We start from the raw sequence: 19561 nt of genomic DNA on the forward strand, positions 1-19561 counted from the left end.
TCCAGGACTCCCTGGTAGACGCTGGGGTTGGTCCCCGCAGACGGGTTTACTGAACCATCTGGACACAGGGACAAGCAGAGCCTGATGCCCCAGAGCCTGCGTCCCGTTCTCGTCCTCAATTCCCCTACCGCGTGGGTCTGCCCGCAGGGAGGGGACCTCTTTTCACCATGTCGAGGTCCCAAAATCACAGCACCCCCAAACGGGTGGAGCAGCCCCCTCCTGTCCACCGGAAAGAAGGCAGCGGGCCTTGGGTTCAGGAAGGGCCGGCAGCCGGGTCCAGCTGTCGCCCGGTAGGTCCCCGACAACTGCCCTCCACCCCCGCGGCCCCTCTGCTTTGCATGAGAAGGAGCCCAGCTGGGACGGGGGCGGGGGTTGAGCCACTCGGGACTCCGACGGCTTTAGATTCCAGAAAGGGGCGGTTGGGTCGAGGGCGCTAGCGGCGAGAACCAGGACAGCTGGGGGCGGAGGGGGGAGCATGGGGACCACTTGACTGGACCAGCCCCTCCGCGCCGGTCTCACCCAGCGCAGGGGGCTCGGGAGGCACCTCGGGTTCCGGGAGGTGGAGTTGGGGTCCCCCGAGCCAAGCAGCTCCTAGCGCCTCCGCGGGAGCTGGAGTACTGGCTAGGGATCGGCTCGTTCCTCAGAGCTTCCGGTCAGCAGGAGGAGCACAAAAACCCAGTCCGATCTCGCGAAGCCGGCTGCTGGGCTGGAGAACCATCCTCCCCATCTTACTCCTGACCTGAGCTGAGCCCTCAGAGAGGCCCACGGAGGGGGCTGATTCGAGAGAGAGAGAGAGAGAGAGAGAGAGATAACTAGCCTCAACACTCCGCCCGCCCCGCAGCGGGGACCCCCAGCCCAGGTGTTTTTGGAGAGGGTGCGGAGAAGATGTTAGAGGCCCCGCACCCAGAGGTCAGGATGGGCGGAGCGCCAAAGAAGCGCACGCGGGACCTCGGCTTTGGCTTCCAAAGAAAAGGTGATGCGGGAGGCAAGGTGGAAGCTGCTGGCGGCCTCGGGGTTGCAGGGTGGTTCGGGCAGAAGCCTGAAGGCAGGAAGGGGGCGTTGGCAGAGCTCTAAAACTCCACTTCCGCCGAGCGTAAACCAAATTTTCTGTATCCGCTTCCCGGTTCGTCCGAAGAGGGTATTCGGTTTGCAGAGAGCTGGATCCCCCGCCGGCTCAGGTTCATCGCAATTACGTTTCAGCGCGCGTTTTCCCCAACTTAGTCGCGGGCCCTTGTGTGGGATGTCTGAGTCCCGCACCATGAGTGGGATAGGAAGGCCAATTCCAAAATACCAGCTAGACCTGGCTAGCCACGCAACCTTATTTCTTCAACACTAAGGTTGAATTCGCCTTCTTAGAACACACTCCCTCCCCCGCAACAACAACAACAACAACAACAACAACAACAACAACAAAAATGAGGAGCAAAACAAGACTGCCGCCCTGTCACCTTCAGACCTCAAGAGAAATCCCGGTTTAGCACAGAAATGGTGCTATCAAAACGGAATTTGGTATTTGAATGGCTTTAATCCAGGAAACCAGAGTAACTCTTGGAGACGAGGGTTCTCAGGACCCGGACCTGAACTCCGCGCTTTGGAATAATCTGCCTACAGGCAGAGGTCCCGACGTTATTTTCGGGATTAGGGAGGTAAGAGCTCCCTGAGGAGAGAACTACAAGGGGGTATGGTCTGCGGTTTGTCTCCGGAAGGTGTTGATAGCCCGGAACCTGGAACAGGGGAGGAGGAGAAGCCGAGCCCACTCAGCCCGTGCGCTGCACACTCGAATCCATTGCAGACTTTCTGTGGGGCCCCAGACGTCCCTGCTCCCCACGGCCACTACCACCACCCGCCAGCCGCCACTGATGCCCTGCGGTTTCCCGCCTAGTCGTTTGTTTTTGTATGTAAAAGGTGTCTCCGGATCACAGTTTTCTCACAACTTCTCGCCTGGGTTGCAACTCCTCACCCGTGGCGCTTCCCCACCCACTCCTTTCCCCCTCCCGGGTGCCGCGCCTCCGGTCTCCCCCGCCCCCACCAGGAAAGCGCCGGAATCAACTTTCCAAGACCGCGCTGCGGGAACAGACACCCAGGTCTCCCGGAGACCGAGACCCTATGGACTTTGGATGGACTGGGGGAGGAGGAACGGAGGAACCAGAGGAGGAAGATCCTGTGGCCCTCCCTCCCCCACTCCCGCTAAAACGCGCGCTGTGCTCGGGACAAACTTCTAGGCCAGGAAAGCACGAAGAAGGGAAAGCAAAAACAAAAACAAAAACCAATACCCGCTGAATTGCAAAGTCAAACAGTTCACCAGGGCTCCCGGACCCAGCTGCACCCCAACCTTCAACAAGGCTCCACCTTGGATTAATCCCACCTTCCAACAGTACTCTGCCCTCCGCCTGCGCCTTACTGCCGCGCGCGCTCTCAGTCCTTCCCATCGAAACCGAGGCCTTACCGGAGCAGGAGGGGCTCGGGCACCTCGCTGCCCGCCGCCCGCACCGCGCCGGGCGGCGGATGCGGCCGCCACTGATCCTCTAAACGCGGTCTCCCGGCACTCTCCCCGGCCGGGGGATGCAGAATGGTTTACAGAGGGACCGCGAGCCGCTGATTGGTCGCAGGCTGCGGTGACGTCGGCGGGCGCTGCATTAAGGCGAGGGGGCTTCCAGAGCTCAGCCAACAGCCAGGAGCAGTGACCGAGCCGCTGGAGCTGGGGAGAGACGCGCCAGGGCAGCGGACTGGGCCAGGAGACCAGGGACAGAGGGACGCTTGTCCGGGGACAGCCAGCAACGAACTGCGGCCTGGGCGGCGACAGCAGCGGCCCTTGCTGAGCTGTTCCAGCCGCACAGAACTGTAGCTGCTGCACCAGGACGTTTTTTCAAAGCTCTCCAAGCTACTCCCCCTCCCCACGACTCCTCCCGCTGCAAAAGAAAAAAAAAAAAAGGAAGGAAAGAGGCTAGAAAGGAAACCCAGATTTGCCACCACAGCGACAAAAGGGGGAAAAGGAAAAGAAAGTCCAGCGACTGTGGGGTTGGACGCAGGCCCCCGGAGCGTGGGCCGAGCGATGCGGGGCTGCGCGCCCAGGCGGCCGAGAGTTGTGACTGGAGCCACGATGCACCGCCAGGCGCGGTGAGGAGCCAGACCGTTTCACCTCCCCGAAGGAGTCCGGGAACAGGGAGGGCCGTCCTGAAAACACGGAGGCCGCCAGGCAGGCCACGGGCGAGGTGACGGGGCTGGGGCGGTGGGGAGCGAGCAAGCGCACCTGGCTGTGTCCGCCTGGAGTTGTCCCTCTGCGTTCACGATTGACACAAACACTTCTCCAAACGGGGGACATTTAAGCAGCAACAACAATCAACAACAAGATCTTCCTCCTGCCTTCCCCTCCCTCCCTCCCTCCTCCCTTGGCCTACCCCCTCCCCCTTCCCCAGGCCCACGGCGGGCGCCCTACGCGTTGGGACCCGCTGCGCGATGCCGGCAGTGTAGGATCCAGAGCTTCTCCACTGGTTTTGTTCTTTTCTTTTAAAAAAAAGAAAGAAAGAAAGAAAGAAAGAAGAGGGGAAATCCCGGTCGGTGGCAGGCAGCCTGGCACACACACACCCGCCGTCACACCCCGACAAAAGCAGATGCACTTTGACTTCTGACAGCTCTACCTCAAGCCCAAGAGAACTCCACGGCGCTTTCCCTGCAACCCGAGCTCGCCGCGTCCTCCTCTTCCTTCTCCGACTCCCTTTTATTTATTTCGGTTCCTGTCGCCAATCTCGGTGACCTTCACTCCTCCGTGGGCTCTGGGCAGAAGAGTTGCGTTCTTGCCTGCCGGAGACTCTTGGCCCCAGGAGCTGCGGCGGCGCTGCTCTGTCCCAGGGCCCTGGGACTCCCAGGCTGCACAGTCCACCGAGGTTCCCTCTGCTCCCCATCAGCCTCATTTTCACCCCCTTTTGATTTCCTGGTGCGGGTTTTGGCTTGCACCCCCAGTGTGTCTCCTCTTTTTGGAGGGGCTGGGGAGCTCTTGCTGAGGTCTTCGGGAGTCATCCCCTAGGCTCTACCTGCTCTTCTCTCTCCCGGCCTTACCCGACCAAACCAAAGACCATGGTGCACTGTGCCGGCTGCAAAAGGCCCATCCTGGACCGTTTCCTCTTGAACGTGCTGGACAGGGCCTGGCACGTCAAGTGCGTCCAGTGCTGTGAATGTAAATGCAACCTGACCGAGAAGTGCTTCTCCCGGGAAGGCAAGCTCTACTGCAAGAACGACTTTTTCCGGTGAGTACTTCCGTGGCGCGCCTCTGCTGCTCCCACCCCGTGGGCCCTTCCCGGCCAGCTTGGGATCAGAGGTCAGCGTGGCCGAAGCAACCGTGGTAGGAGCAGCCTTTGAGAGGGCAGCCAAGTCCCATGGGCACCCGCCTCTTCGCCAGCTGGCGCGCAGGGCGCAGGGGACGCGGCCCAGCTTGCGTCTTGGAAATTGTGGGTCCCGGCTTAGCTGCACGTGCCTAGGGAGAAAGGGTGTGAGTCCGCTTGATCCCAGAAGCCCAGAAGCCCCTCCAAGCTTAGAAGGAAGCAGCACAGCCCCAGGACGTTGTAACCCCAGCTCTGTCTTTACCGGGCTAGATCCATGCCACTGCCTTTTCCTCTCCAAAAGGTCTTGGCGGGAACGGCGGAGGCTTTTGCGTTGGAGTGTTTTGAGTCCCTCGCTTTGCCGGCGAAAGGGGAAAAACTCTGCCCTAACGCCTATGGTGCACATTCCAGGGTGTTCTTGAAACCTCTACTGGCCTCCAAGCGCCGGCCTGGGCACAGTGAACCACGCCTGTGAAATGCCCCAGGACTCCAGCCTCCGGGAAGACCTTTTCCCTCCGCTTCCCCGCTGCTGGGTTGGCGGGAGTATCTGCCTCCGCCCGACGCGAACCTCGGCTTTGTGGCGCAGGCTCCGCTAGGAGCTCTCCCAGGCACTGCCCGCCATCCCCTTGCCCCACCTCCTTGCCGAAAACGGGAAAAACCCAGGCCTGGCTCATCTGAGCCGGGAGACTTCTCCAGACGCCCTTCCTTCGTTTAGCATTTTAATGTATTCTCTTGAACGCGCTATCTTGCCACGAAATCCACACAAACACGAAAGTCAACCGAGAAGAAACGGGAGCAAATACGAATTTTAATTCCTCTGTACTGGTTTGAAACCTCCCAGTTTACTCGGTTGACTTGCTCTCTGCTCTCCTCTGAGTTTTTGGTGACCGATCAAACTGGGAGTGGGAGTGAGGGTGCGAAACCATCCGGGTCGCTGTGCTCAGAGGCCCAGAACGCGCTGCCCCAGGAAGCGTGTCTCTGATTGCGGGGAACCATGGAGAAAAGCGCTGTGAGGCTAGTATCGCCGGGAGGAAGCGCGGGCTGAGCGCCTGAACCTCGGCCGGCCGCGCCTGTTGTCCCCAATACTGGCTGGAGCCGAACCCGAGAACAGCGAACGGTGCCAGCTGCTAGCGGGCCCCAGAGGCCTGGCTCCCGTAAAGCGCAGCCCGGCATCTAGAGCCCCGCGGTGGCCAACCTGCCCGGCTTCGGGCTTGAACGTGGCGGCGGTCCAGCTGCAGCCGGAGGCGCGCTCCGCGGCTGTTTCTTTACCCGCGGCGGGACTGGACTTTGCCAACCCTCAGCCTATGCGCGGGTCCTTTTGCGGTGAAAGGTGACGCTAGGAGAGAAAAGCGGCGCTCGGGACGCGTCTACATGGAGCTCTGATTAGATTTTGACTCTTCTCCGAATCAAACAGGAAAATAAGTGCCTCCCTCCCCCTTCCAGTAGCCGCCTTACCGTCTTCCCAAGGCGCTCTTTTCCTCTGGGACAACCCTGGGCATGAGGCTGGGGGTGGGGGCAGCTCAGGCCCTTCGCTCTCTCATTCTAACCATGTGTATCTCCGGCTGACTTTTCACTGGTGCCCCGCACCCTGTCCTGCCTTCTTGACGGTTCCAAGCGCTGTCTCTCTTCGTTTTCCCCCTTCCACCTCTTCTTCCTCCACTTTCTTTTTCTCTCCTTCTCTGTTGTCTTTTTCCTGGCCTCTGTTCTCCCCTTGCCCCTCACCAACTGGTCCTCTCCCATCCCGCAGATGTTTCGGTACCAAATGCGCTGGCTGCGCGCAGGGCATCTCCCCTAGCGACCTGGTGCGGAGAGCACGGAGCAAAGTGTTTCACCTAAACTGCTTCACCTGCATGATGTGTAACAAGCAACTCTCCACTGGCGAGGAGCTCTACATCATCGACGAGAACAAATTTGTCTGCAAAGAGGATTACCTAAGCAACAGTAGTGTCACCAAAGAGAACAGCCTCCACTCGGGTGAGGCCCCAATTCCCAGCTCGTTAGGGGCGGGCGGGTCCTGGGGGAAGAAGGCCCCGTGAAGCCGCTGCTCACCTGTCCCTTCCCTCTCCTCAGCCACCACGGGCAGTGACCCCAGTTTGTCTCCAGACTCCCAAGACCCATCACAGGATGATGCCAAGGACTCGGAGAGTGCCAATGTATCAGACAAGGAAGGGGGCAGCAATGAGAATGACGACCAGAACCTGGGCGCCAAACGACGGGGGCCGCGCACAACCATCAAGGCGAAGCAACTGGAAACTCTGAAGGCGGCCTTTGCTGCTACTCCCAAGCCCACGCGCCACATCCGGGAGCAGCTGGCTCAGGAGACTGGCCTCAATATGCGTGTCATCCAGGTCAGGGCGTGGGCATGCCACTCAGTCCCACCCCGCATCCAGACCGACATGGCTCCTCTAGGCAGGCACCCAGGCCTAGCTGGGGAAACCCAGCCTCAAGGAGGGGAGTGAGTTCTGGGAGGCTGGAGGGGGGAGGACTGGAGAGGCCCAGACACATCCCTACCCTGGTGTCCTGTGCTGTGCTGCCCCATTGCGGAGGGCATCTGGAAATCCCTAGGCTCCCTCCATTATCCAGTTTGTAGCTGGTGATGGTCTTGGCAGAGGGGGAGGGATGGGGAGCTCAGCCCGAAGCTGGAGGAGGGGACATCATTGGACGCCACTAGGGAGTTGGGACCCTTTCTTCTGCAACACTCACCTTGTTTGGAAGGAGCCCAGAGGTCTTTGAGCATGCCAGAATTAATGAGTTCCACTGACTTCTCCACAACATAGATCTCCCTCTGTGTCCCCCACCTACTTTGAGGGTCTCTTACTTCAGTTAGACAAGCCCCAGAGCAGAGAGACGGACATCTTCTCCAGAGAGAGATGGGGCATCCTGGTTTGAAAGGGAAGAGGCCTGGGCTGGAGTCAGCTCAGGCTCTGGCAGTCTAGAATGGAATACGGAGGCGAGGTAGACATCTGGGCATCTGTGCCACTGTGTTGTGAGGACTTCGGGCTGCATGTGATTTGGGCCCCAGTATCCGGCCCACAGTGAGGTGTGTGGTTCACCTGCGGAGGCTCTGCAAGGATGTGCTGGGTGTGCCTGGAGGCTGAGTGTGCCAGGGAACACATTTGCAGGCTGCCTTCCAGGGGAGGCCTTGTAGCCCCTGGGAGGCTGTGCCAACCTGCAGTGAATGGAGGGTTGCATGTCTGTGTCCTTGTCAGTGAGAGGCTGTGGACAAGTATATTTTGCACTGGGAGATTTGCATGGCTGTGAAAAGGAGATTGTGGGTTTTGGTGTCACTGTCATTGGTAGACTGAGTGTCAACAGGAGACTGTTTAGTTCTCTGTCACGATCATGCGGGGGAGGGAACTGCCAGGGACCGTGAATGGGAAGCTGTGTGTGTCCAACACTATTTGGGGAGGTTATCTATGTGTGTAGAGCCCCTAGGAGCTGAAACTGTGACAGTGTGACTGTTGGAAACAACTCCAACTGCCTCACGTCGGGCAGGGAGGCTTGCCCATGTCCCCAGTCGGGAATCCCGTATATCATTGGCTCTGGGGCCATCTTGCGCGGCCCACTCAGAGACATAACCCCCCCCACACACACACACACACACAAACACAACACAACACACACAACACGCACACACTTGGGAGACATGAGTCTTGCTAGCGGTTGGAGGGGTTCAGGACGATCAGCCGCGCACCCGAAGTTGGGGGGAGGGGAGAGTCTCCGGGGGCCTCACCTCGCCGCGTGTGTGCTTCAGGTCTGGTTCCAGAACAGACGTTCCAAGGAACGGAGGATGAAGCAGTTAAGCGCGCTGGGCGCCCGGCGCCACGCCTTCTTCCGCAGCCCGCGCCGGATGCGGCCGCTGGTGGACCGCCTGGAGCCAGGCGAGCTCATCCCCAACGGGCCCTTCTCCTTCTACGGAGGTGAGTGTGCTGCCGAGTGGCAGGGCGCGGCCAGCCGGGGTTGGCTTCGTTGGAAGCGGGTGGCAGCGCGGGAGGCGCTCCCGGTTTTCTTTAGAGAAGTGCCGAGCGGGGGAGAGATGGAGAAGGCTGGGGAGTAAATCAAGGGTGGGTAGTCTGCACCGAGTGCTGAATTCCTGACCGTGAAGGACGCGGGTGGGCTGGTAGGGAGCAGCTCCAATGTTTGCACCAGGCCTCCTCCCTGGTGCCAGCCCCGCAGGGGAGCCCCCCAACAGCGAGTTCCCCCTATTGCCTTTATCGTCCTTCCTCCTCCGCCCTGACATCCTCTTCCCCGCCGCTCCGCAGATTACCAGAGCGAGTACTACGGGCCCGGGGGCAACTACGACTTCTTCCCGCAAGGCCCCCCGTCCTCGCAGGCTCAGACACCAGTGGACCTGCCCTTCGTGCCATCGTCCGGGCCCTCCGGGACACCCCTGGGCGGCCTGGAGCACCCGCTGCCCGGACACCACCCGTCGAGCGAGGCGCAACGGTTCACTGACATCCTGGCGCATCCCCCAGGGGACTCGCCCAGTCCAGAGCCCAGCCTGCCGGGGCCTCTACACTCAATGTCGGCTGAGGTCTTCGGGCCCAGCCCGCCCTTCTCATCGCTGTCGGTCAACGGCGGGGCGAGCTATGGGAACCACCTGTCTCACCCCCCCGAAATGAACGAGGCGGCCGTGTGGTAGCGGGATCTCGCACAGTCCGCGGAGTTCGTGGTTGTACAGAAATGAACCTTTATTTAAGAAAAATAGAAAAAAGAAGAAAAAAAAAACATAAAAAGCAAGTCACCCCCCCCCACACACACACACACACACTTCCCTCAGCCTCGGGGACCATTTTCCGTCTGGGGAGTCCGGATGGGAAAGGGGGACAAGAAACAGGATCCAAATCAGCCTGGAGGCAGAACTGGGATCCATGCGCTGGATGGCGAGGTGCAGAACTGGGGCTCCCGAAGGGATATGCAGACCTCTCCCCATCTTCCACCTGGACCCGGATGTGGGGACAGACGCCCCAAGTGTGCACGCCCGGCTGGAGGGCGGCACGGGAACACCCAAGGCGGCCGCGGGGACGCACAGCCAGTAGTGACGCCGGGAGCCGCAGGGAGGGAGACGGAGAGGCGCAGCCGGTTGAGGGAGGTGGAGCAGCCCGGGGCACTCCCGGGCCAGCCGGGAGGGTTCTGGCTCCGGGAAATGTCTCACTAGTGTTGTCTCAGTGTTCAGGAACAGCGACAACAAACTCTTAAAGCTTCAGAAACGCCGACCTGCTGTGCATCAGGTGGGACTATATATATATATTTTTTGTCTATCTGGGTTTTTGGTTTTTTGTTTTTGCCAAAATAACAAAATTCTAAATGTAAAGCCCTCAGTATCAACTCTTCTACCTTCACAAAGCTCTACACACACACAGATATACACAGACACCCTGGATAGGATGGTCTCCAGCCAGACCTCTCAGTAAAATGACTTGAACATCAACTGTACAAGAAAGTATTCTACCTTCACACATACAAAAAAAAAAAAAAAAAAAGTAAAAAAAAAAGACTATTGAACTAAAAACAGTCAACTGTTTACGTATAATGTTAAATTCAGGAGTTCAGTGTTTTATTAATATATCCTGTTTTGAAACCTCTTGTTCAAAAACAAAATGTTTTGAGCAATCAACCAAAATTGTTCATTTTCTTTTCCTGTAGATGTTCTGACAGATTTGCAGGGCTCGCAGCTCACTGTGCTAGTATGTCAAAAGGTGTTGTTTACACAAGGCAAAGAGAAAACATGATATTCAGACACTTGCCAAATAGAATAATTATAGCACAAATACTGTAAAGGTGCCTAGCACCACAACCTGAGAAAGTGTTAAAAAAAAAAAGTGTTACAAGGTTTAAAAAAACATCTTTGCTAATTTTTAGTCCTGTTGAACATTCATGGAATTGTTAATATGACTTATATAGACCCACACAGGTTTTATTTTTGTGTCTTTAAAATAAAAGTCCAAAATATTTAAATTTTATGGTCAAATATGCAGTCAACAGCTGCTACTTTTTTCTTTATATATTAAATTTCTCATATGTCTTTTATTGTTCTGATAAACCTAAGCTTGTGTGACCTCCAGTGCATATTAGACCATTCACTGTATGAAAGAAAACATGTTGAATAAATTTGTGAGTTTTTAATAAAAATAGAAAATCTGATGTTTAGATAATTGGTGTGTTATTTGATGTTTTAACTAGTAGAGGGGAGGCTGGTGGGGAGCTGAATGGCCCCTCAGAAGCCAGGAGGAAGAGAGGCAGGCCTGGGATATCTTTTTACCTTGGCTGTGGCTGAATCCCCTTGCTAATGCCAGCCTTGCTTTTCTCCGTGGCTTCCCCTACTGTTATTAACTACGGATTTGCATTCTGTGGCTTTAACTGATATAGTTGAAGAGATATTTGCTGATAAGTTAATATAGAATTTGAAATAGAAATCAAATCCAGGGCTAAAAATGAGTGTTCACAGTATGATTAGGCATGAGATTCCATGCACTCTCTCTATCCCCCATTCCGCACATGTGAAGGTGGGACTTGTGAAAGTCAGTTACCTGTAAATATATATAGTTAGAGGTGGTCCTTTTCAGTTTCAATTCACTTCCCATAGATAATCCTGCTCTTTAATTTGACGGTTTAAAAGATAATGTAAAATAGATGTACAGTACAGCTAGAAATTAAATACTTTAATCCCTTTCAGAGAACTGACGGTGACGGTGATGGAGTTGTTTTACAGTGTTTGTTACATTTGAAGTTTCCTAAAGGGAAAACTATTTTGCCTGGCACAAAATACATGCTACCTTTCTCTGAAAGATGAGCAAAAAATAACCAATATAGAAATCAAATTTCATCTGGGAGCTGCCAATAGGTTCTGAAAAGTACTTCAATCCCTCCCAAGCCTTCATTAAACATGGAAGGAATTTAAATATTTATCTACTATGGAATACGTGTGTGTTTAATATAAGATGCTATTAGAGTACCAGAATTTCTAGATTTCAGTCTGGATTATTTATTTCGTTTTAAAAATTGAAGGTTTTACATTAAATGGTATGTGATTTCCATTGTCGTTTTCATATTTTGTTAAGACACAACCAAGTGTATCTTTCCTGCAGGGAAGGCTCTAAAATGAGCAATATTTCACCTCATCCATATGATGGTTTGTCTAATGGGGAGGACTATCAGGAAGGAACCTGACAGTGTTCTTTCAGAAATCCAAATTTATGAAATACGGAGAGAATTTTGAAATTCCTAGCTTCTGCATGCAGCACAATTCTTGACCTGCTTTTATGCAATCCCTGGATCAGCTGTTTTTGCCCTTGTAGCATGTATATACATTAAATCACAGCCAACTTATTCATTATAGCCACCCCCTTTAAAGACATTCATTTAACTGAACGTATGCGCACGGGAAGGTGCATTTTCCTATCAGGGCTGCTGAATTATTTAGCAGCTTTATTGTGGAATCCAGTACTTGTTAAGAAGCGTTTTGAGTTGGGCGCTCAGTGTGGACTCCTTTCCTCTCTCTGACTCCGTGACAGCATAACAGTCTTTCCCTCTTGGGTCTGTAGAGTGAACCCAAAGAAATACCTGAACAGGTGGCAAAGCTTAGCAGTCAGATTGGGAGCCGCCTGAGAGGAGGAGGTCTAGAAATATCAGGGACTATTCTCCTTCCTAACAGAGCAGCGCTGCCCACCTCCAGCCCTAAGGTGCAGAGGAGTGCGGCACCACGGGCAGGCGGGCCGGCTGTCTGGGAGCTCCCAGGAGAAGCTCAAGGGCCACAGGGAGCACAAACTGTCCCCTCCCTCCAAGAAGGGCAGTCTCCTCTCCAGCTGGGCTTGGCAGTTAGTTTTCTCCCTGCGGCCATCTTAAAGCTGCCACCTCCTGCCTCTGCCATCTGCCCTCGGGGTTCCAGCCTGCCCTGGGCTAGGGAGTTGAAGCTCACCCACCCGATTTCCCCAGGCTGGAGGAGACTGGGGGCTGCTTTAGGTCTAGACAAGGTCAGAGAGAACCAGCACGGAGAGCCAAGACAGGCATTGGCAGTGACCTGGGACATGGGGATTGAGGCATCTGAGAAGAGAGGCAGGCAAGAACCTGGGTTCCCTAAACTCCTGAAACACCAGGTCATAGGACAAGTTGACTGGGACAGTGGTGGGGGTGAGGGGTAATCTAATGTCACCCCTGCCCATCAGCTATTCCTACACCCTCTGACCAGTTCTGGAGAGGACTGTTTTTTTTGGAGAATGCTCCCATTTATTCCCATCCCTCTGGTCATCAAATCTGCTTAAGTTTCTTGTAGGAAGTACAGTCTTTGAAATATCTTCTCTTGTAGTCCACCCTCCATCTCCAGACCCTTTCCCAACAGGAAACCCCTCCTTCAACACACTAGAATGCAAGCAGGGAGGGCCTCATAGAGCATTTAGGAGGGTGCTTCCCTGCCCTGTGCCTCAACTTCCCTCAGCTGCATATTAAGTCTTAGAATTCTTTTCTCTTGCCTCCCCCCCCCCCCAACCCTCAGTATGGGGTAAGAAAGCAGGAGGAGCATTTTGGGGGCCCTGGAATGTGTGTGACTGGAGTAGAGGAGCCTTGATTCCTTCCTCCAAAGGCTTCCCAAGTCAGTGGGGACCAGGATAGAGAAAGGAGAGTAGGTAAGCAGAACTTGGGCATTTTCTGCCCAGAATCATCCACCGGTGTCCTGTTTACGTGTTGGTTTAGAAGTGGTCTCTGAACTATCTTGCCTCCCTTTCCATTTTCTTCCTTTTCTTTACCCTGAAGGCAAGGATTCTAAGTACCATTGTTCAAAATAGGAAGGGAAGAGGATTGGGAGAGGTAGTTTCCTAAATGCGGATAGAAACATTTTTGTCCTTTGAAGCCCAAGGCGATGGCTCCTGTTGCAGCCTGAGGGGCCTGCTTTGCTCTGGGGGCTCCAGACTGCAGGCACCAGACTGCAATTACAGGGGATGTGTTAACAAAAACAAACAAACAAAGCTGTTTTCTAGCCTGAATTCTCTTGCTGCTGGCAAAAAAGCAGTTTTCTTTTGCCTTAGTCCCCTGTTTAGGGTGCTTCCGTCCTAGCACCCCTCTCTCCCTTTCATGTTTGAGGGGGTCTCCCCTATGATGGGTTCTCCTTCCACTCTGCAACCACCTAGGAAGGGGACATGAAACAAGCCTCACTAAAGTGATGGCCTTTCATTGCTCTTGACCCTGAGGGCATATTAAAACTGTGAAAGTCAGGGACCCTCACTTCTCTTAAGTTCTGCAGGAAACCCTGGTAAGCTGAGGGTTCCTAGGCTGTTCAGATGTGGGATCCAACTGGCCTGGAACCCTTAACACTATTTTCCGGACTCTTTTGATGCTACTACAGGTGACCTCAAACAGATATTGGAAGGATAGACCACTTTGAACTCACCCTTATCATCCCCTTATTGCTGTTTGTGTTTACAAGTTTGTCTGCCCCCCCTGGGCTGATCACTTTCAGGAGAGAATTTAACTTACTCATCTTTGTATCTCATCTAGCAGTGCCTGCCACACAGCGGGCAGTTAGGGAATGCTTCATGAAGGAAAGAGAATATAAAGGGATTGCATCTTTCCGTGTGGCTGGGTGTAATTAAACTGACCCTATTAAGTCTTTATATTCTGAGTCTCCCTGTGCCCCTCTAACGGTAGACGTTGAGGTTTTCTGCATTTGTGCACCAGTTTCAAGTGTCTGAGTATGCCTTCACCTTTGAAGAGACATCAGTAATGAGTGTATGAAGTAATCACCACCACCTCCTTTTCCTGAAGACAAGGCTACTTGGAGAAACCACAGAATTGATCTTTATTTATGAACAGTTGGAGCGACTTCTAATTTTTCCTATTAATAACGACACCAACAGTCTGACGCTCAGTTACACATGCACATCCCTGATGTAGGATTCTTAAACCTGATCACCACGGGGTCACAGGTATGTGCCCGGCCCCCGACTCCTTCAACTCCTTAAATGCCAAACCTGTTTTGGTCCCAGTCTCTGTGTGCCCCAAAGCGCACCTGAGGCTGGAGAAGCTTACCGTTTACTCCCTTCTCTTTTTCAAATTAGCCACCATAGGCCACGGCCACCCCACACTTTATTTCTAATCGAATCTCAGACAAATCTTGAAGCATATTTTATGCAAGGGGACAAGGGCCGCGCGCACTGCAACGTCTGTTCAGCGCCAAAGGAGGCCACGTGCCCTCGCGCGCTCCCGGACCTCCCCACACACCCCCTCCACGCACGCGCACGCGCGCCGGGACCGCGATAGTCCCTACGGCCTTCCGCGCGCTTCCGCCTTCTTCCTAGCAACGCCCATAGTGACACGCAGGCCCCGCCCCCTCCGGCGCGCGCCTCCCGGAAGTGACCGGCCCCGAGCGAGAGCGGGGTTCTGCGCGGTCCCTGGCTGTTCTGGGCGCTAGTCTCCCGGCAACAGGGCCCCGCGGGGAGAAAGCGTTCAGGCCGGGGCCGCACACTGACGAGCGCGGCGCGGAGCGAGACCTGGTGACGATGGCGGGGCCGCTGGCGCTGCAGCTGGAACAGTTGTTGAACCCGCGCCCGCGCGAGGCGGATCCTGAGGCGGACCCAGAGGAGGGTGAGGCCTGACTGGGAAAAGGCCACGTGCGTAGCTGTGGGTCCGGCCCAGGGCAGACCCGGGCGGCGCGAGCGGGGCCGGCAGCTAGGCCTCGCCGCTTGGCCTACTCGGCTCGCTTTGGCGCAGAGGAAAACAGCCTCCCGGGAGGGTTGCCCCGGGCCCGGGAGGAGGACTTCCACTTCTTTCTGAACCGCTCGCTAGACTTGGTGCTGGGGAGGACGGAGCATCCCGGCGACTCAGGCTTCAAGGGCTGTTGGAGGCTTTAGGGTCTGGTAGATGGCTGTAAGTTATCTTTCAGCGTGCCCTCACTGGTATTGAGTTAGACAGGAGAAGGGCGTCTCAGCTGTTTTTTAAGTCGGTCTTCCCCTAAGAACTTAACTTGGAGATTGAAGGAAGAAGTGGGATTCCGTGGTGCTGTTTAAGCCTCCTTAGGCCTCAAGACACTTGCTCAGGGGCTGACAAATGAGACTGCTGCTCTGTAAGCTGGTGTTCAAGGTCTAGTTGGGAGTAATCCTGCTTTAGACCTGAATCAGAGAAGTGTGAGGAAGAAAGAATAAGGAAGGATAAATGTGAGTGCTGGACCGTGTCTTAGGAATATCAGTTGAAGAAGCTGAGCCGGGGGCTGGGCACATACCCGTGACCCCGTGGTGATCAGGATTTTATATATATAGATAGATAGATAAATAGATATCTATACCCCAGGATAAGCAAACTCCCTTAGGGATGGGATGGAGTGAGGGGAGATGGTTGACTTATCATATTTGAGCGACTGTCACAAATGGAAGAGGAATTAGGTTCGTTTTTATGACCCAAGGCATAGAAATATTTCCTACTAGTTAGTGCAGAGGTCAGCTTTCTGTTCAGGAACAGCAGTAAGGTAGTGGTCTTATCTTGAGAGGTAATGAGTTTCCTGCTCCTGGAAGTTGGTTGGGATTTTGTAGAGTTATGAGTTAAAAGGGTTGGATAGGGTTACCATTAAAGTTCCTTCTAACCTGGAGATTCTGATTGCTTTCCCCCTCCTCTACAGCCACTGCTGCCAGAGTGATTGACAGGTTTGATGAAGGGGAAGATGGGGAAAGTGATTTCCTGGCGGTGGGTAGCATTAGAAAACTGGCATCAGCCTCCCTCTTGGACACAGACGAAAGGTATTCTGGCAGGGCTACTTCTAGAAAAGCTTGGAAGAAGGACCATTGGGAGGAGACTCTGCCAGATTCATCTGGTGAGTAGACATTTGCATAGTACTTCCTATTTCTTCCCTACTTTTTTAAGGTTAAAGTTGTGGTTTTTTATGGGTTTGGCTTTTTTTTTTTTTTTTTTTCCTTTCAATGATCTCTGCAAGACTAGTCTGTGTGCCCCCACTTACTGTCCTAGGAGACACCATGATTTTCGCAGCACAAAGGACCTTAAGAGGTACCTAATTTCAGGTCATAAGCAATCCAAAGTTCAGAGCTATTAAGTTTCTGTAATCCTTATGTTTAGCCTAATGGTTCACCCTAAAATGGAGAGAAAGGCAATGCATATTGGATATTGGAGAGGGCTATGTGTTGAAAAAGAATTGCATCTGATGGACATGCTACTCATGGATTTTGACCCCTTTCCTTTGGTTTTTCAAGTCTTGCATTGGGTCGCTGTATAATAATAATTTGTGAAGCTCATTTTTTGCCATTGTAAAAATAGCATAATCCTTCCCTCTTCCCTGCAAGAGCCTTAGGAGGATGTGAGGACACGAGCTTATAGTTTTAAAACATTGTAAGTTTCTCAATGGGAATAAGGGAGGGGCTGGATATGGTGATTACTGAGTGCATGCCATCTTTTTTTTTTCCTTTAGAGAGGTGCCATGTTGATAATCTATAGATAAGTATAAAAGAAACCTTCATGGAGGTCTTGATACCCCTGATTTGGCCCTTGGTATAGTTCTGGGGGCTCCTGATAAGCTTATTTCACATTCTTTGTCTAGAGAGTGATAAAGGGCCCAATCGTGAGACAAATGTTATATTTATTGGCCTTTCACCATACGTCAGGCATTGTGGTAAGCTCTTTAAGTGCTTAGAGACTGGAACACAGTAAGTCTTCAAAGGATGTTGTTCCTGTCATCATTACGTGTATCATTTCATTTGGTACTCCAGTAGTTTATGAAGTTGATAGCATTTATCCCCATTTTACAGGTAAGGAAATTAAGGGACAGATTGGTTATGTAACTTGCTCAAGATCGTACAGCTATTAAGCAGAAGAAACAGGATTCAAATAAGGCAGTCTGACTCCAAGATCTATACTCTTAACTACTATTCTATGAATATGCCTTAATCTGAGAAATGGCACACATTTAAAGAACTTAAATGATTAATTTCTGCTTACTATTTTTGTACTTCTTTTTTTTTTTTATATTTTGACAGCCCTCTGTATGTCTTGAGTTTATATATAGTTCTTTAAAGCAGTACTGAGGACCTATCACATAAGCTGTTACTTATTTTTATTTATTTTTAAATGTTTTTAAAATTTTTTCAAAGATTTTATTTATTTATTTGATAGAGAGAGACAGTGAAAGAGGGAAGACAAGCAGGGGGTAGCTGAAGAGGGAGAAGCAAACTCCCCAGTGAACAGGGAGCCTGATGCGGGGTTTGATCCCAGGACGCTAGGATCATGACCTAAGCTAAAGGCGGACACTTAACAACTGAGTCACCTAGGTGCCCTTTTGCTTATGTTTAATCAATAAAATTATAATGTCTCCTTCACATGAAGCCAGTTCCTCACCCTTTCAGGAGAGTTAGATGGATCCTTTTCCATACACTGTGTACCAGTGACACTCTAATGATAATAATGATATGAATGTTGGCATGCATATCTACCACTTCCACCAGGCTGTGAACCCCTCCCCACAGGTATTACATTCTACATTCTACATCTATTACATTCTGTCATTTCTTAGCTTTTTATCTATACCTGGCTCATAGTAGGTGCTTAATTTTAATTTTAAATTTAATTTTAAATCCCTTGCCCCACACTTAAAATTTCTCCCTTCTCTGGGTTATCAAAACTTCGTCAAGTCTTATCTGTGTTATAGTTTCGAAGGGACTGTTTTTTCCCACTAGAGCCTTTCATTAGGGTGAGACCCCTGTTTTGTTCATCTTTGTTCTCCCTTTAGCATTTTAGAGGTAGTAGATGTATAATAAATATTTGAGTTGAATTGAGTACAATAATAAACTTTATTTTTGATGGATGCTGTAGTCCTTTATTTGAAGTGAAAGATGGGGCCTAGTGTTTGTCTCAAAGTGACATCCATCTTTTTTGCTTCTTCTTTTGTTTAGACCAGGAGATACCTGATGAGGACGAGTCTGGAGATGGAGATTCAGAGGGGCTGGGTCTGGAGGGATCCGATGAGGATGCCATGAGTGCTGCTGAGGAAGAAGAGTGTGATGATGACAGGGACGGTAGTCTGGCCTGGAAGAAGAGCCAAAACCGCACTGGGAAAACACCGGGTTTTAGTGTCCAGAGCATCATTGACTTTGAAAAGTTCACCCAGGGAATGGATGACCTTGGTAGCAGTGAGGAGGAGGAAGATGAAGAGGAGGAGGAGAGTGGTATGGAAGAAGGGGATGGGGAGGAAGACTCTGCGGGTGAGAGTGAGGAAGACAGAGTTGAAGACAGGAATAGTGAAGACGACGGTGTCGTGATGACGTTCTCTGGCGTCAGAGTTTCTGAGGAAGTGGAGAAAGGAAGAGCTGTGAAGAACCAGATAGGTTTGTACATGGTTTTGCTGTCGGCCTATTTTTCAGAGTGTCTGCATTTGATTTCTGTTTGTTTGTTTTGGCTGTTCCCTCAATCCTGTGTCCTTCCAATTAATTTGTGAAATGCCTCACCTACCTAGAGGCCTAAAGCCCCATTCTTTTGTGCTTAGCCAGTCACTTCTGCACTGAGCTGCTTAGCTGGTTCTGTCCTACTACTTTGGCAGCTGTGGAATATTGAAGAGAAAACAGTTTTCTTTTCTCATTGGACTTCAGCATTCCCTGTCTTGTATAGCAAATATTGGCTTCCAAGATAGTGAATTTATTTCTCCTAATGGCGAGTATTTTCATGGTAAGAAGCTGTGATAAAGCTGTGCTTTGTAGAGACTGGTGTGATTTCCTATCCCCCCAAGTCCCTAACCTAAGAAGATTTTGTAACAGGAATGAAATTCTTTTTTCCATTCTCAGCACTGTGGGACCAGCTCTTGGAAGGAAGGATCAAGCTACAAAAAGCTCTGTTGACCACCAATCAGCTTCCTCAACCAGATGTTTTCCCTATTTTTAAGGACAAAGGTGGCCCAGAATTTGCCAGCGCACTAAAAAATAGTAAGAATACTTATGCCATTTGGGGATACTTAGAACCGCTGGGATACATTGATATACATTGTATTTGTAGCACCATAGAGTTGAAGAAGAGAAGATTTGATTTTAGTAATAATGTGGTACAGCATAGTTTTTACCTTTAAAAAAAAAAACAACCCAGCAATATAACTCTTATCAAATGAGGACAACTTTGATTGAAATTGGTTGGGTACTTGAGTCATGTCTCTTCCACTTTTCTTTCTTTTCTTTTTTTAAAAAATTTTATATATGTACTTATTTTTGAGAGAGAGAATGGGGCGGGGGGAGGAGCAAAGGGAGAGGGACAAGCAGACTTCCTGCTGTGCA

General features: G+C 52.0%; 2 protein-coding genes and 1 long non-coding RNA gene across 4 annotated transcripts in view; 2 read left to right on the forward strand and 1 right to left on the reverse strand.

Moving 5' to 3' along the window:
• Window positions 1–2655, reverse strand: part of LOC125087902 (uncharacterized) — a 26416-nt gene extending 23761 nt beyond the window's left edge. Inside the window, exon 1 of the long non-coding RNA XR_007123538.1 lies at window positions 2447–2655. This is a non-coding gene — a long non-coding RNA (uncharacterized LOC125087902). The remainder of the gene's footprint in view (window positions 1–2446) is intronic.
• LHX1 (LIM homeobox 1) lies at window positions 1427–10460 on the forward strand. Its single transcript, XM_047708664.1, has 5 exons — window positions 1427–4244; window positions 6064–6290; window positions 6387–6664; window positions 8071–8236; window positions 8579–10460. Exons 1-5 carry the CDS (start codon window positions 4075–4077, stop codon window positions 8956–8958), a joined length of 1221 nt encoding a protein of 406 aa, XP_047564620.1. The 5' UTR covers window positions 1427–4074; the 3' UTR covers window positions 8959–10460.
• A 4180-nt stretch (window positions 10461–14640) lies between these two features.
• Window positions 14641–19561, forward strand: part of AATF (apoptosis antagonizing transcription factor) — a 102525-nt gene continuing 97604 nt past the window's right edge. For both annotated transcript variants that reach the window (XM_047707745.1, XM_047707746.1), the window contains exons 1-4: window positions 14641–14891; window positions 15919–16110; window positions 18197–18628; window positions 19082–19219. In XM_047707745.1, coding sequence (XP_047563701.1) covers window positions 14807–14891; window positions 15919–16110; window positions 18197–18628; window positions 19082–19219 — 847 coding nt within the window. In that variant the 5' untranslated portion in view covers window positions 14641–14806. The remainder of the gene's footprint in view (window positions 14892–15918; window positions 16111–18196; window positions 18629–19081; window positions 19220–19561) is intronic.

This window comes from Lutra lutra, chromosome 16 (assembly GCF_902655055.1).
Source record: "Lutra lutra chromosome 16, mLutLut1.2, whole genome shotgun sequence".
Lineage (NCBI taxonomy): Eukaryota > Metazoa > Chordata > Mammalia > Carnivora > Mustelidae > Lutra > Lutra lutra.

Coding starts and splice junctions, on each gene's coding strand:
- LHX1 (XM_047708664.1), top strand. CDS start 4,075: ATGGTGCACTGTGCCGGCTGCAAAAGGCCCATCCTGGACCGTTTCCTC. Junction 4,245..6,063: donor TGCAAGAACGACTTTTTCCG/GTGAGTACTTCC, acceptor CCCATCCCGCAG/ATGTTTCGGTACCAAATGCG. Junction 6,665..8,070: donor TCAATATGCGTGTCATCCAG/GTCAGGGCGTGG, acceptor TGTGTGCTTCAG/GTCTGGTTCCAGAACAGACG.